Source organism: Antechinus flavipes, chromosome 2, assembly GCF_016432865.1.
Source record: "Antechinus flavipes isolate AdamAnt ecotype Samford, QLD, Australia chromosome 2, AdamAnt_v2, whole genome shotgun sequence".
Classification (NCBI taxonomy): domain Eukaryota; kingdom Metazoa; phylum Chordata; class Mammalia; order Dasyuromorphia; family Dasyuridae; genus Antechinus; species Antechinus flavipes.
In genome coordinates, this window is record NC_067399.1 from 343015248 (window position 1) to 343032489 (window position 17242).

The following is a 17242-nucleotide window of genomic DNA, read 5'->3' on the forward strand; positions in this document are numbered from 1 at the left end:
TTGGAGCTCAAAATTTTACAAAGATGAATGCGCAAAACTATCATGTAATTGGAAAAAAATATTAAGTTAAAAAAAAAAAACAACAAAAAATTCATGCTCTCTTATGTTGCCCTGATAGAAAAATAATAAAAGAAGCAAAAGCTTCACCTAATTCCACCTTGAACAAAACACATCTGGAATATTTTGTTCTAGATAACAGTTTTTTGAGATAATTTCAAGTCAAAGCACACAAAACTATGTCATATAATGACATGCCCAGGATACAAAATAAAAATCAGGAAGTAGAAAAGCATATTTCAGCTCAACAGAAGAAAAAGCCTTTTAATAATTTCAAAAATAGAATGGATTACCATATTAATTGTGATTTCCCCATCACTGAAGGTCTTCAAACGCAGATGTATACATATTGAGGATATTATAAAGGTAATTGACCTGAAACTTCAAGTATCCAAACTTCAAGTATCATACATGGTTATGAAGGATATTCTTTATATTTTTCTTGGATGATAGCATGCACCATTTTCTCCTCAAAGCCAACTTAGAAGGAAGGTGCCATTTATTCTTCAATTTTATAGTTCAAAAAAGACGGTCGGAATGGTTAAGTGATTGGCCCATAGTCACACAGCTAGTAAAGTATTTGCAATAATATTTGAAATGTAATCTTCCTGACTTCATGTCCAGCATACCTCTTTTACACCAGTTTTTAAACTTTTACACCAGCAAAACTCCCCAGTGTAGCTCTAACCAGATTAAAATGTATTTGGGAAATGTTTAAAAAAAATAAACAACAACAACAACAAAAATACAACAAAGATAATATTAATTTGTGGTTTTCTAAATCAATATATAGCCCATAGGAATCCTTTTCTATTTAAGTTTACTCTATATTATACACTTACATAATAACCATGTGTGAGTTTACTTTACATTGCTTTTCACAAACTGACTTTTCTCCAGGTAATGTCTACATTACCTGTATGTCTACAGCTGATTCTTACACGTTACCTGGATTCAAGCACATGCTATTTTTGCTTTTCACAATTTAGGGAACATGGACTAACATAAAGGAAAAATAGTACTACATATCTACAGAACTGGGTTTAACATCTTTAATAAGTCATTTGATCTCATTGGACTTCCTTTTCCTTACATGAAAAATAGAAGAATTGATTCAAATCTCTCAGGTTCCTTCTGTCCTTGACATACTGTAATTCTAGTTTTTTGTTTCTTAAGATTCTGATTAAGCTTATGCATGCAATATGGGAAAAGTGAGATAGTTTAAAGCCTAAGATTTATGGTACATATTTATTTATTGACCAATTCTAGCAACATTTAAGATTATCCATCTGTACCACTTACTAGCTAAGTTGGGATCATGCAATATTATCAATTCTAAAAAAAGATTAAGCAACAGACATGCGAAAGAAAGAAACTATGAGGTATGTAGGTTTTTTAAATTGACATTAAAAAAAATCGCCCCCCACCTCCCCTCGCACCAATCAGAATGGTGAATGTAAAGCAGTTTAAATTTGACCTACCTCTTTCATTTGAGTTATCATCCCAAGAACAATCACTTCTCCAATTCTGGCAGTACTGCCCAATAAGATTTCTATTGTTTTAAGCTAAAAAGAAAATATTTTTCAGATTTAAAAAATGTACACATTCCAGAAATTTACCTCTAAAAACCATATATCAACAAATAATTATTAAAATCATATGATAAACTTTTTAAAAAATTCTAAATCTGCACTAAGACTTTTAGAACACAATATAATTATTGTCTGTTTAAAAATTTTTATGTGTACTCCAATGCCTTCAAAAAAACATTTAATCCAATGTCTCAATATGACATGAAGCTGATCCTGGATTCTCAAAAACTATTATTCAAGCTCTAGCTGGTCTTACCATACTGGAAAGAGTTGGATTATTGTCTTAGAATGTGTTTTATTTAAGGACCAGCATAATTGGTACAAAGAATCTTATCATTAGTTGGCTGGTCATTGGTGAAAAATTCTTTGGTTTCAAAATGGTGCTCAATTATGTGATTCTTTACTAAAGTTAGCAATAGAATAAAAGAGGATACTAAGAATCATAGAGACTACCTATTGACATAAATTTACCTAAATGTGTGCCAAACCAAATGACATCACAATAAAGATGAAATTGAAAATATTTTACCAGACATAAAGTGACTTGTTATTGACCAAAATTATGAAATAGATTAAAGGGCATCAACAATTACACACACTTACACGCACATACACACACACACAATCAGCTCAACTCCTTGAGAAGACAAATGGTATTTTCACTTCCTTATCTCTTACTCTAAACTCTTTCCAGTTTCTATTCTCATCATTAAACTAAACCTGCTTACTCAAAAATTACAAATGATTTCTTAATTTTATGGATTTAAAAAAAACATCCTTCTTGATCTTTCTGTATCTTTTAATACTGTCAGTCACCTTTGTCTCTCTTTGTCTCTGTTTATGTGACACTATTTTTTCTTGGGTCCCCTATCTATCTGCTCCTTCTCAGTCTCTTTTGTAGAATTTTTATGCAGATCACACTTTTCTAACTATAAGTGTTCCCTAAAACTCTGTCCTGGGCCCTCTTCTCTTTCTATACTATTTTATTTGATGATCTTACCTTCTCTTATAGATCCAATCATCTTAATGCAGATGATTTTTAGATTTATTTATCTAGTCCCCCCCCTCTAATGACTCTCCAGTCTCACACATAGAAATGCTATTAGACATCCTGAAATGAATATTCTGTAGACATCTTAACCTCTACATGCCCAAAATTGAACACATTATCTTTCCCCAGAAACCCTATTACTACTATTGCTCTAATTACCCAGGTTTAAGATCTAAGTATCATCTTTGACTCCTCATTTACCTGCATGTCAATCTGTTACCAAGATCTGTCAATTTTTCTTTCATAACGGCTCTCATACATGCCTCTTTTCCTTTTCTGACACAACCCAACCATCACTTTGATCCAGGATCTCATCAAGTCATGCCTGAACCTCATGCCACATTTCAATAAAATAGCTTGCTAATGGGTCTATTTGCTGCAAGTCTTTCCCTATTCCATTCCATTATCCACTCAGCTGTCAAAGTGATCTTCCTAAATCATGGATCTGATCCTGTCAAACACCATCCCACATTGTCACCCCTCACATTCAATAAATTTGAGTACCCGCTTCCCCACATACCCTCTGGGATCAAATATATATAGTATGTATGTATGTAAAATCCTCTTTTTGGCCTTCAAAAGCCTTCATAAAGATACCTTTCCAGTTTTCTTTACACATTATTCCCTTCTATATATTCTGTGATCCCGTAACACTGGCTTCCTTGTAGTTCCTTGCACTTCCTGTTTTCAGACATTTTCTCTGGCTGATCTCATTAAAGTCCCTTGTCATCTTATAATTTCTGGCTTTTTGGCTGCCTCCAAATCTCAGCTAAAATCTCATCTTTTTCAAGAAGCTTTTTCTGATCCCCATAATGCTAATACCTTCCCTCTGTTAATTTCCTCTAATTTGTCCTGATTGTTTATACATAGTTATTTTCATGTTATTTCCTCCATTAGCTCAAGGGCAGGGCAAAAGGAAAGTATAAAGGTTCTGTTTTTGCCTTTCTTTGGACCCCCAGCACAGTGAGTACCTAATAAAAGAAGCAAGGGCTTCCATATATTAAATTGAGCTTAGAATTAAACAAGAGATGAATAGGTTGGATTACTTTTAGGAAATTACAATATTCTTTTTGATGAAGTCAAGTTTTTTCTCCCTGAAACAAGGATCCATCTTTTTAATACTAATATTCCCCTTATTATATAGATGAAAGTCATACAACAATATCTACATAGAGTTAAAATTGAAATGGTAGTACAGAGCAGTGGATAAGAACAGATTAGAAAACAATATGAAGCATTATGAGGGAAAAATAGTATAAAGCATGCCATCAAAAATATACAAACCAATATCTTGAATCACATACTCTAGTGACATTAAAAAAATAGGAGTTACCTGAATATAAAAAAATCACACCATAAAAAATTAGAGAACCAATGCTTTTTACTATTATAGTAATTGAGAACATTCTAAACCAAACAAGAGAAAGAGATAAACACAAAATATAAAATAGATAATCTCAATTACATGAAATTGAAAAAAACTAATGCATTTAGGTTAAGAAAAAAATTGGTCAACTAGAAAAAATATTTTATCTCTGATAAGGGTCTAATGTTACACTCCCCTTCCCCCCAGTAGATAGCTAGGACACAAATAAATATATAAGAGCAAGAATCATTCCTCAATGGATAAGTGCTCAAAAGGTATGAACATATAGATCTCAAAAGAACTACAAATATTAATATCCATGTGAAAAACAGTTCTACTATAGGAGAAATGAAATTGAAACAATCCTGAGGTTTTGCCTTACTCTAACAAACTGGCAAAGTTTAAAAAAATTTGATGAACTAGTTGGTCTCATCTTTATGGAAACAATTTTATGGAAAACAATTAGAATCATGCTTTAAAAAAAATCAGTAGAATGAGGGGCAGCTAAATGGTGCAGTGGATAGAGCACCAGCCCTAAAGTCAAGAGTACCTGAGTTCAAATCTGACCTCAGAGACTTAATCTTGGCTGTGTGCGATCCCGAGCAAGTCATTTAATCCCAAATACCTGGGGGGAAGGCAAGTAGGGAGGGAAAATCACTAGGATGGCCACACCTTTTGACTCAGAAATACCAATTGTAATATACATCTGCTAAAGTCTAATATGGAAAAAATATATATAAACCATTTTTATAAAAATCAAAGAACTACAAACTAAGTAGATATCTCTTAATTAGGTAATGGTTGAACAAATTAAGGTACATGAAAGTATGTACTTTATGGTGCAGTAAGAAATGATGAACATGAAGAACACAAAGTTAAAAAGCAACATTAAGTAGAAGCAAGAAAAAAGTATACAGTGACTATGATAAAATAAAAATAATAACAATTTAAAAAATCAAAACTGAATGCTGCACATTATAATGATGAAACCTGGCAACAAAGAACAGGCACTACAGAAGTGTACACTTGTTCTACTGCATTTCCTGTCTGGACTCATGGATGTGCTAGTTAATTTTGCTGAACTGCTTTTTTTTCTCTTCCTTTTTCTTTTTTGATATAAGCTATAGTTCTTTGGGGAAGAAAAGGCAATATGAAAACAAAATATAGCAATAACAATGAAATTAAACTCAATAAGAAAAAACAAATACATGAACGAAAAAGAAAATGGCTTCATCATGGATTAAGAACCATCCTCTGTGATTTCACCCCATTCACGAGTAATCAAGATAAAATGAGGAAGACTCACAGAATGTTGAATATTACAAGTTGTAAAATTATTAGTTAGACATGAATAAATCACACAAAATGGGTAGGCCTGAAAAGGCTGTAAAATACATCCATTTGAATACATATTGAGCTCTAACAGCTAAAGCTATAGCTTGACAATGGATTACTAACAGCTTTAAGTATTCCTCAATAAAGAATTAAGCAACATTTTATAAAATGATATCATACATGAAGAATCAATGAATCAACTAGTAATATATGAAATAATCTTAACCATTCATAACCTTGCAAATAGCCAGCATATAAATTATTCAGAGTAACAGGTACATTATAAAAATAATTCATTTTAATATCTATATACTTAGTGTATATGAATGCGTTATTAGTTTTCCGATATTTTCAGAAAAGCTATGATAGTTATTGAAGCAAAATCATATCATCATATTTCAATGAAAAGGATAAGTATGGAATGGGGTTCTCATTTTTCTAAAATCTGACCCTGAAAGAGCACAGTTCTAGAAGCAGATTTTTTATCTGTACCACTTCTGAGCAATAAGTTTTGGCAATTATGTACAGTGACTGCCCATTTCATATAGATACTCTAATTGTAGAAAATCAATCCAGAAATACAGAGGCAAACTTTAATAAGACTAGAGAGGCAATAAATACAATATTATCTCATTTAAATTGATTTAAAACTATTATGAGAATGTTTAGAACAAGACAAAGAGAAGACTTCAAACTGTTTCACAACTCAGCATTCAAGTTCCACAGACATACAGCTATACTAAATGTAAAAGTACATGTTGGTGAGTAAGTAACATCTGTTTCCAAAACTCCACAAATAAATTTGGACCATAGTAAACTCTTGTAATATAGTTTAAAGTTCTAATATGAATGCCTTATTATTATTATTTTTTAATTTATTATTTGCATTATTTATTTCTTATTATTTCTTATCTTTATTATAATTCTGCTTTCCCTTTGTCTTAATGAAAAGAACATGATGATACTTAATAAAAAGACAAGTATGTCCTTCAATTTCACTAGACATTCAAGAAACAAACAAAAATGACTAAACAGTAAACCTATTCAATTCACTCACACCAAATTTCTAATAAAATATTCTAACCTGGAATTTGCTTCTGCTTTCATCAGGATGAGCACCTGTTGCTAGAGGAGTAAACAATTCATGTCTTTGCGTTCTCTATGAAAAAAGATTTGCTTGGGTTAATAATGCAAACATTTTTTAATCCCTGAGGTTCACTATAGAAATATGCTTAAAAATAATTTTATAATTGGCATTACAATAATTTTAGAATCCTAAAGGAGTAAACATGGAGAAGAAAAAACTTTGATAAAGTACTACAAAATATCTTATTAACATACTGTTTCATTTAAAGGACTAAAAGAAACATCCATCACTTCTTTTAATTTAATTTTAATTTAATTTTCTTAAGGAATGTACTTTGAAAGGGAATTTGTTTGGAACCTTCTATTGAATCAGAGCAAAATGAATCAAAATTATTTTTAAATAAAAAAATTGGTATTGCATAGTAAAAATTTGCCAAATCTGCAATTTCAAATGTCATAGTTTAAAAAATTGAGGAGAATTCATTGCATGACTTATTCTACACTAATATTTAGTTCTCTAAGGTAACTAAAAATATACTAAATGCCTTAGCTATTGTAGGAAGAATAACTACTCCTACAGTTTTTTTTTTTTAAGCCTCTATTTTTCTAAAACAAAGGTTTATTATCCTTTGCTCCTTGTAATATTCAGTCATGGAATCTGGGTCTGACAGATTTGTTCTGGTCAAATCTGGCCAGGTTTTAGATAATTACCATTTTGAAAATTAAAATATCAAAGAATCTTTGAATTGGAAGAGACCTATGTCTTTGGTTTGCAAAAGATGTGTGGGAAAAGAACTTGAGCTTAATAAAGAATTGTGAAAGAAATCTGGAGTGTGAGAAGAATGTCATAAAGTGAATTTAGGAAAGGGAGAAAGACAAGTGGGGAGGGAAAAAGGGAGGAAGGAAGGAAGAAAGGAAGGGAGGGAGGAAGGAAGGAAGAGAGGAAGGGAGATTAAAAAAAAGGAAGGAGGGAGGTAAAGAAGAAAGGTAGGGAAGGAAGGAAGGAGGGAGGGAGGGAGTATTGTCCAATAAGTGGCCAGTTGGATCTCCAGTGGGGCAGCTACTACTCTTTTTTTTTTTTTTAATAACTTTTTATTGATAGAACGCATGCCAGGGTAATTTTTTACAGCATTATCCCTTGCATTCACTTCTGTTCCGATTTTTCCCCTCCCTCCCTCCACCCCTTCCCCCAGATGGTAAGCAGTCCTTTATATGTTGAATGGGTTGCAGTATATCCTAGATACAATATATGTGTGCAGAACTGAACAGTTTTCTTGTTGCACAGGGAGAATTGAATTCAGAAGGTATAAATAACCCGGGAAGAAAAACAAAAATGCAAGCAGTTTATATTCATTTCCCAGTGTTCTTTCTCTGGGTGTAGCTGCTCTGTCTATCTTTGATCAATTAAGGCTCTCTTTATCAAAGAGATCCACTTCCATCAGAATACGTCCTCAAACAGTATCGTTGTTGAGGTATATAATGATCTCCTGGTTCTGCTCATTTCACTCAGCATCAGTTCATGTAAGTCTCGCCAGTCCTCTCTGTATTCATTCTGCTGGTCATTCTTTACAGAACAATAATATTCCATAACATTCATATACCACAATTTACTCAACCATTCTCCAATTGATGGACATCCTTTCATTTTCCAGCTTCTAGCCACTACAAACAGGGCTGCCACAAACATTTTGGCACATACAGGTCCCTTTCCTTTCTTTAGTACCTCTTTGGGGTATAAGCCCAGTAGAAACACTGCTAGATCAAAGGGTATGCACAGTTTGATAACTTTTTGAGCATAGTTCCAAATTGCTCTCCAGAATGGCTGGATGTGTTCACAATTCCACCAACAATGTATCAGTGTCCCTGTTTTCCCACATCCCCTCCAACATTCCCCATTATCTTTCCCTGTCATTCTAGCCAATCTGACAGGTGTGTAGTGGTATCTCAGAGTTGTCTTAATTTGCATTTCTCTGATTAATAATGATTTGGAGCATATTTTCATATGTCTATAAATAGTTTCAATTTCTTTGAGAATTGTCTATTCATATCCTTTGACCATTTATCAATTGGAGAATGGTTTGATTTCTTATAGATTAAAGTCAATTCTCTATATATTTTGGAAATGAGGAACCTTTGATTGTAAAAATGTTTTCCCAGTTTATTGTTTCCTTTCTAATCTTGTTTGCATTTGTTTTGTTTGTACAAAAACTTTTCAATTTGATATAATCAAAATTTTCTATGTTGTGGTCAATAGTGATCTCTAGTTCTTCATTGATCATAAATTCCTCCTTCTTCCACAGGTCTGCGAGGTAAACTATCCTATGCTCTTCCAATTTATTTATCATCTCATTCTTTATGCCTAGGTCATGAACCCATTTTGACCTTATCTTGGTGTACGGTGTTAAGTGTGGGTCAATGCCTAGTTTCGGGCAGCTACTACTCTACAAATTGTTTCTCCTTCATTCTCTAAAAGGATCTGACTTGCAAGTGAATTGGATTTAAGTAAGACATTGCTGTACAAAGTCACCAGCCTGCCTTTCTCTTCTGGAGGCATCTGGGTCTCACCTGTCTACATAAAAATATTTTATTTGCCAGTGCTTTGCCCAAAGGAATAAAAATTCTGATCACTGAAACCTTGCAAAACACCTTGCAGTTTCCAGGCTAGATTTTTTTTTTCCCTAAGGAGCTCGCCTTAAACCCAAATCAACCTGGCAAGATCAAGTCTCAGTTTGACTAAGGCAATGACCATTCATTAATTAAGGAGAGGGTTCTCATGTCAAATGGATTAAATTTTCTCATTAAAGTAAAAGATGTCCTTACTTAAAAGAGATGGGGAGAGGAGAGATATAGGAGGCTAGAAAGTTTCTGACACATGAAAACAATTAGGAAACAATAAAACAATTGCTTTGCTGTAGTGAAGGCCTAGTCAAAGCTGAATTTATAAGTGTATCCAGCCAACAAAATTGTAGGGGAAGAGCTAGAGGAAAGAGGAGAGGAGAGAGCAAGGGAGAAAAGAGGAAGTTAAAAAAAAAAGGAAGGAGAGGGAAAAAAAAGAAGAAAAATATTTATTAAGTGCTTACTATATATCAGGCACTATGCTACATGCTTTACCAACATTATTTCATTCTCCTCAAAAAAATGATCTTTATTTTACAGTTAAGAAAAGTGAGGCACACAGAAATTAAAGAGACTTGCCCTAGGGTCACCTGAGGCTAAATTTGATCTCAGGTTTTTCTGATTCCAGACTCAGTGCTCTATTGATTGTGTCACCAAAATGCATGGAGTTATCCAGGACTGAGGTGTGGCAGGATGAGTGGCAGTAAGAGAAGGCAGTGAGGAATCTAAAACAAAACAGTGTGGACATTTAATCTATATCAGACAGTTTGCTGTCTTGAGGAGTGGGGAGAACAGGAAGAAAAATTTGGAACACAAGGTTTTGTGAAAGTAACTGTTGAAAATTATCTTTGCATGTATTTAGAAAAATAAAATACCATTAAAAAAAAAAAGAAAGAAAGAAAACTGTGGGATTCATTTGGCTTAGTTAGGGTGAAAATTGTGGAAAAGAGTAAAGTAAAGTAAAATCAGAAGCAATGGTGCATTATAGAACCAGAATCCACAAAGGCATAGTGGAACAGGTGGGCAAGTCTGAAGAAAGAAATGGCTCGGTTAAGGTCAAAGAGAATGAGCTTCAGTGAGAGAAGCAGAGCCAGAGAGAACAAGAGACAGAATTCTACAGGGACTTGGAGGAAGTGATTAAAAGATTGTAGTGAAACTTTGTGCAACAAAATTCATTAATTTAAATGCAAATGGCTACTAAACAAGACATTTTCATTCAGAAACTAATTTTTAAAAAGAAATACATAAGTGGATCCAAGAGCAGGTAACAGAGAATTAATACAAGAACACTATCAGAAACACTAAAACTATTTATTATATTCCGAGACTGGCAAGTAAAGTTTACAGATATTAAAAAGGGATGGGAGGATGTTTTATAAAAAGAAGCAGAGAAGGGAATAGGACTCCAGTAGAGGACAGATAAGATGATAACAAAGAAGAAAGAACCATTCAATTCCTGTTTTATTTCTGCTTTATCTGGTAATAAACATATTCTATGGGATGGAAAGGACAAACAGAAATGTCTAAGAAATATTACTGACCTACTGTAGCTGAAACCTGAGATAAACAAATAAAAAGTAAATAACTCTTAGCTTTCTTTGATAAATTTATATTACTTGGTCCACATGAACTACATGCTAGGATAATGACACAATAGGCAAATGTGATGGCTGAGTCCCACTATCAATGTTTTTTGAAAAAAACTTAAGGAATAGAACAGGTGCTATAGGATTCAATTAAGAGAAATATCTCAATTTTCAAATGATTTATTTTCAAATAAGAAAAGAGAAGCAAATCTGCAAACTACAGGCTGGTGGATTAATCTGATTTCTGGCAAAAATTTTCAAAGTATTATTAAACCATCTAGCAAAGAATGTATAAAGTTAAACCAAGATATTGGGCATCTTCCAGAAAAAATCATGACATTAACTTCAAGGACATGTTGTAAATATAGTTTACCTAGAAATCCTTTGACAAAGTCCATCATATTATTTTAAAGAAAAAGATTGATAGGTATGGGCTAGATGGCACACTAATTCCAGAACTGAGTAGCCAGAACCAAATGGTAGTCAGTCATTAATGGGTCTATGTCCACTTGGAATAAGGTCTCAAGTGGAGTGTCCTATCTATTTAGCATTTTATTTAATGATTTAGATAACAGCAGAGATTATGTGCTTATCAAATTTGCATATACCACAAAATTGGAAGGATATCAAATACATTGGATAAATGAGTTAGAATAAAAAAAAATTTAACAAACAAAGATGTATAGTTAAATGTGTAAGATGGAGAGACATGTATGGTTGGCTTAAAACAATAAACTTTAGAAGTTACAAGGGAAGATGAAGCTAGACATCAATTTATTTGAAAAAAGGATTTGGGAATTTTAGTAAACATAAAGCTCAATGAGACGATAGTAAGATATGATAGCCAAAATACAATATTAAAGCTTCATCAAGATAAGTAGAGTTTCCAGGAATAATAAAATTAAAGTGTATATTGTCAGAGAGACTAGTGAAAGAGACTACTTTTCACATTTTAGAAAGGACATCCATAAGTTGGAAACCTCTAAAAGAAAACAATAATAATAGCATTGGGATCATAATGCTTTGTGAAGATTTGTTGAAAGAACTAAAAAATTTAACTTGACATATAGAAAACTCAAGATTTCAAAATCCTGAAATATTAATTCCCTAAGTTTATCTCTACAAATATATTATGAAAATCCTCAACTTAAACTGTAAATACTAAGGAACCAAAGTCTGCCTCCCTTCTGCTTTTTTTTTTTTTTAAACTCACCTGCCATAAAATGGTGTAACGTTCACGAAACACTTCTGCTTTGTCTCTTGCTTTCCCAAACAAATTTGGTGAAGGGTGACTGGTCATTGGCAGCCTGGAACAAGAAAAAATATCTTTATTCTTTCTAAGTATCTTTCTTGTTTCTTAAAGCTAGGTACTATATGAAATGAACACAGACAAGAGGATACTTCAGTCTGTGAAAGGCAATGAGGTATAGGAAAAGAACATGGGGCACAAAAGCAAAGGACATGAGTTCAAGAACTAACTTTCATGAGAAAGTCACTTATAACATCTATGATTCCTAGTTTTTCCATCTGAAAATGGAGACATTTACAGACTTGATTTCTTTTCAATGAAAAAGTATTTCATAAGCCCTTTGATCTTTGGAAGGGAATTGTACCATAATTGCAAAGCTCCTAAATACTTACTAGCATCAAACACTGGTTCTATTTCTATTCCTATGAGTCACAGTTGCCTGTCCCACTGCCCTCTCCACCTTTTTTCTGGCTTTGTTTTACAAAAAGAATAAAACAAAAGTGTTCTACAGGGCTTTTAATAAGAAATTTTTTTTTTTGGCAAATCTTTGAGGGCTATATAAATGTGAGGCATTATTTTTTTTTCTTCTTTTTTTTAGTAAATTTATTTATTTTTAATACTCATTGTTTTATGAATCATTTGGGGAGAGAAAAATCAGAAGAAAAAAGAAAAACCATGGGAGAGATTAAAAAAAATAAATAAGAAGTGAACATAGCATGTATTGATTTACATTCAGTCTTCTTAGTTCTTTTTCTAGAGAGGCATTATTCTTTATATGAAAATTAATGTTTAAGCAAACTTACGGTAGAAATTTCTTTCTTTCTGGATTATACACAAAGTGTGGAACATCAAATGCACCAATGATATTAAGAATATGTTCTCTGGGGAGAAAAAAATAAAACACAAAATAAAAAAAAAATCTGTAAGATTCTACTTCAAGATAACAATATATAACTTGAAAAATATTCTCTTACATATGAAACTTGTTATTTATATATTCCACTCAACAAACTTTTATCAAATACTGATTATGTGCCAGCTGCTAGTGGGATCTGACTATAAAAAGACAAATGAAATATTCCTTGTCTTCAAGTAATATTCAAATGGGAACATCATGTATATATTTACATATAAATCAAATAAATACAAAGCAAAGCAGGATTAAAAGACTAATAAGCAGGTAGAAAGAATTAGGAAAAGGTTCATAAGTGTTCTTTTAGCTGAGCTTTGAAGGAAAAAAGAGGCTAGAAGAGGAAGAAATGCATTCCAAGTATGGGGAACAGTCTGTTCAAAGACATGGATCTGGGAGATGATATATCATGTGTGAAGGCAGCAAAGTCAGTATAGCCAGAATAAAGAGGACAGGATTGTCTTTCATATACTACAAAAAATAAAATACTATTTTTAAGAATTGTGATTCTTATTAACTCAAAGAAAAGTATAAAGCCTAGATTTTATACAAAAGCAAGTTACTAATTGAATATATCATTTGGCCCAGTGACCTCAGTAATGGGAATATACTTCAAAGAAGTCAAAGACATAAAAGTAATCATAGCAGCACTTCTCCTGGGAGCAAAAAACCAGAAAGAAAATGAGAGGTCACAGATTGAAGAATAATTAAAAAAAAAAAGTATGACATTAATAATGGAATATTGTTATGCAGTTAAAAAAATGACAAATATAATCAGAGGAACTGGTGAAGATTTACATGAACTTATGCAGAGTAAAATATGTAGAACCAAAAGAACAATATACACAATGATTATAACAATGTAAATGAAAATATCACTTCTATAAGCTAAACTTTGACTACTGAAAACCTTCAGGACAGAAAAGCAAAAAAAAAGAGGGAAGTAGTAGTAAATAATACTTTTAAATATTTATTATATATAGTCAAGATTACTAGATATTTTTTATTTAATTGTTTTTCTTTTTACAAATAAATGTTCATTCAGGAGTGAGAAGTTTGGAGATTTTTTTGGTGTGTTTCAGAAAGCCCTGTTTAAAGATAAAAGGCTTTAGTTACTAGGGTTTTGTTTGTTTTGTTTTAAAGTAAGGAAGGTGGGCTTGGTTGTCCAGTTGAATAACTTGAATTAAAACAGCTCTAAGAACTTCCTACCCTTAATTTTCTAATTAGAAAGAAACATTCTGATCTTAATTTTATTTCCCAAATACATTCCCCTATATGGGAAAAAAGAGCATTTTTAATATGTTATTAAACTGTCTTCTATCAGTTTTCCCAAACTGCCCAGACTCTACTAAATACAGGAGAAACAAGACTTGGAATACAAAAATTCCCACATATAACACAACAAAGTTCTAATTTAAAATTACCAATCTAATACTGACAAATTATCTTTTTAGATGTCTAAACTAATTAACACACAAAAACGTGGCACCAGAAAGTCAATATAAAAATGTACCTCGTACTTCAAAATGCAAATTAGTCATTTCATAATAAAGATTTTAAAAACCTTAACTCCCCCCCCAAAAATAACAGATGAAAGAACAGAAAAAAATACATCCTTTGAATGAAAATGTTTAGAAATAATTAAACTTTCTATGACAATACTGAGCATCACATATTTCTGGAAAAATCCATGAAAATTAATTTTCAATAATTTATAAGATGATTACTTATGTCAACATACACAGTTTCATCTACTGACTGACTGCATTCCTGGACTGCTGCTTCCACTACAGATCGTTCAATCATATTTGATGACACTGCAAAAACAATTTAAAAGTTAAACTTTTTAAATGGTTCTTAATTTTTAAACATTGGCATAATATTTTTTTGGAAAAATATTAACAAAAAATTATTTCAACTTTCAAGAAAAATCTTTTAAGATAAGAGCTCTTAATCTGGGCTCTGTGAATTTGGCATTTATTTTAAAATATTTAATAACCATATTTTAATACAATTGGTTTCCTTTGTAATTTTACATATTTTTTTTTATTCATTTGAAAAGCATTTTTCACACCTATGCAAAAATGTTTCTAGCAGCCTTTTTTGAAGCGACAAGGAACTGGAAACTGAGTGAATGACTATCTGTTGGAGAATGGCTGAATAAGTTATGGTATATAAACGTTATGTAATATTATTGTTCTACAAGAAATGTTTAGCACATGAACTAATACTAAATGAAGTGAGTAGAACCAAGAGAACACAGTACAATAAGATTATGTGATGATCAACTCTGATAGACTTGGCTCTTTTTTCAAGAATGAAGTGATTTAGGCCAATTCTAACAGACTATGATGGATAGAGCCATCTGCATCCAGAAAAGAGGACTGTGGGGACTGAATGTGGATCACAATATAGTATTTTCACCTTTTTTGTTGTATGCTTGGTTTTTTTTTTTCTTTGCCTTTTTGATCTGATTTTTCTTGTGGATTTTCTTGTGGAAATGTGTATAGAACATGTTTAACATATATTGAATTATTTGCTATGTAGGGGAAGGGGTTGAGGGAAAGGAAGAGAGAAAAATTTGGAACACAAGATTTGTAAAAGTGGATGTTCACCACTATCTTTGCATATAATCTGAAAATAAAAAATATTATTTTTAAAAAATTATGATCTGGAGTCATTTTACTCCTGTATTACATCTTCAATCACTAAAATATACGTGCAAAAGTGGTTCCATTATATCTACAGATTTTACAATGAGATATGCAAACTTTTCCTACCTGTGTTGTCACAATATGTTTATATCATAGACTGGGTTCTCTCTTGCAATAATAGCAAAAGGAATAGATGAGAGAGCAGAGTCATTGAAAACTACAACCAGGACACTTACACTACAAATGTGTGCCTTTTGTAATAACAAAAGTTGATGCACATTTAGAAGGGCCAAGATAACTAACATAAAAGTCGTTGGTTACTATCTGCAGCTTGGACATCCAAGGAAATGTGAATGTCTGAGGGGTGCTACCTAAGTTGATGACAGTTTTCTAGAAAGTCTGGTGTACTGTCAATAAAAAGTTATTTAAAGAATAAAAAAAAGAAAGAAAGAAAGTCTGGTGTAATATTGCAGTTAGTTTTCATACTTATAACAAAACCAGAAGCCAAGGAAAGATGAAAAAATAGAGCTATAATATCATCTATGATTTATACAAATTAACAGAGGCCCTTAGGAAGCAGATCAAAGTTCAAGTTTAATACTTTGGCTATTGTCAAATTAAGAAAAGTATAATAAATATGTCTAATATAGAAAGTACATTATGCTGTAACAAATATTAAGTCACCAAATTTAAGGGGCAAATTAAATTTATACTTATGAAAACAATTTAAGAGTTACTTACAAGGCTGCTTTTCAACAGCATCAATGATACTTTCCAATGCATCTTCAAGCTTTAATTCAGGGACAAGCTCAAGAGCTTCAGTGAGATATTTAGTGGCTTCACTAATAGGAGGGGAAAAAAAAGAGGAAATTTATTTTTTGAAAATAGATAACTTAGGGGTAGCTAGGTGGCGCAATGGATAGAGCAACAGCCCTGAAGTCAGGAGGACCTGAAGGAGGAAAAAAATAAAATTAAAAGGTACAAAAATAAAATACATGCTTCTTTGCTCCCTCCTTCTGCCGCAAGAAGGGGAATGTTTGGCCAGTTTATACTCTTACATCTCAGTAAACTCCAATGACTTCATGAAATATAAAATCCTCTGGCTTTTAGAGTCCCTGACAGTTTAGCCTTTCCCACCCCTCCAGTTGTCATCTTTACTCCCTTCCTCGAACTCTGGATCCTAGTATCATTGGCCTCACTCCTTCTCCGGACTCCGTGCCTTTGCACAGGCCGGCCTTATCTGGAATGAGGAGAAAACCTCTTCACCTCAACCCAGCTCCGAACATCCTTACCTCTGTTAATTACCTCCATTTAACCTACTATTGTATATTGTATGTACTTAGCCATTTGCCTTTTGCTTCCCATCATTAGACTGGTAGCTCCTGAAGAGGAGGGCTTTGCCTAGCTTTGTATAGTTAGTGCTGATAACAGTGGGTGCTTAATAAATGCTTCCGAAAAAGGCCCACGACGCCCTAAGCCTCCTTCCCAGGACAGGGTAAGATTTCAGTACGCTGAGTTGGGGACCTGCAGTGTTCAGGTTAGAGGTATAAAGGATTCGACAGGCTTCGGGCATTCGCCAGACCCGACTCCTTCCCATAACACCCTCTTCATGAAACGTAGCCCTTGAGCACTCACCCCCGGAGCAGGTAGCCCCGCAATTTAAAGGCAGAAACCACTTTGCTATGCATTCGATCCGGAGCCATGTTCAGATTTTGGCGGCAAAAAGGTCCCGCCTCCTTT

The 17242-nt window shown here is 32.9% G+C and overlaps 1 protein-coding gene across 1 annotated transcript in view; it reads right to left on the reverse strand.

The window, feature by feature from the left end:
- Window positions 1-17225, reverse strand: part of POLE2 (DNA polymerase epsilon 2, accessory subunit) — a 44645-nt gene extending 27420 nt beyond the window's left edge. Inside the window, exons 1-7 of the mRNA XM_051977919.1 lie at window positions 17138-17225; window positions 16244-16344; window positions 14590-14665; window positions 12742-12819; window positions 11903-11996; window positions 6486-6560; window positions 1539-1622 (exon numbers count right to left, since the gene is read on the reverse strand). Coding sequence (XP_051833879.1) covers window positions 1539-1622; window positions 6486-6560; window positions 11903-11996; window positions 12742-12819; window positions 14590-14665; window positions 16244-16344; window positions 17138-17205 — 576 coding nt within the window. The 5' untranslated portion in view covers window positions 17206-17225. The remainder of the gene's footprint in view (window positions 1-1538; window positions 1623-6485; window positions 6561-11902; window positions 11997-12741; window positions 12820-14589; window positions 14666-16243; window positions 16345-17137) is intronic.
- Window positions 17226-17242: the final 17 nt, after the last annotated feature.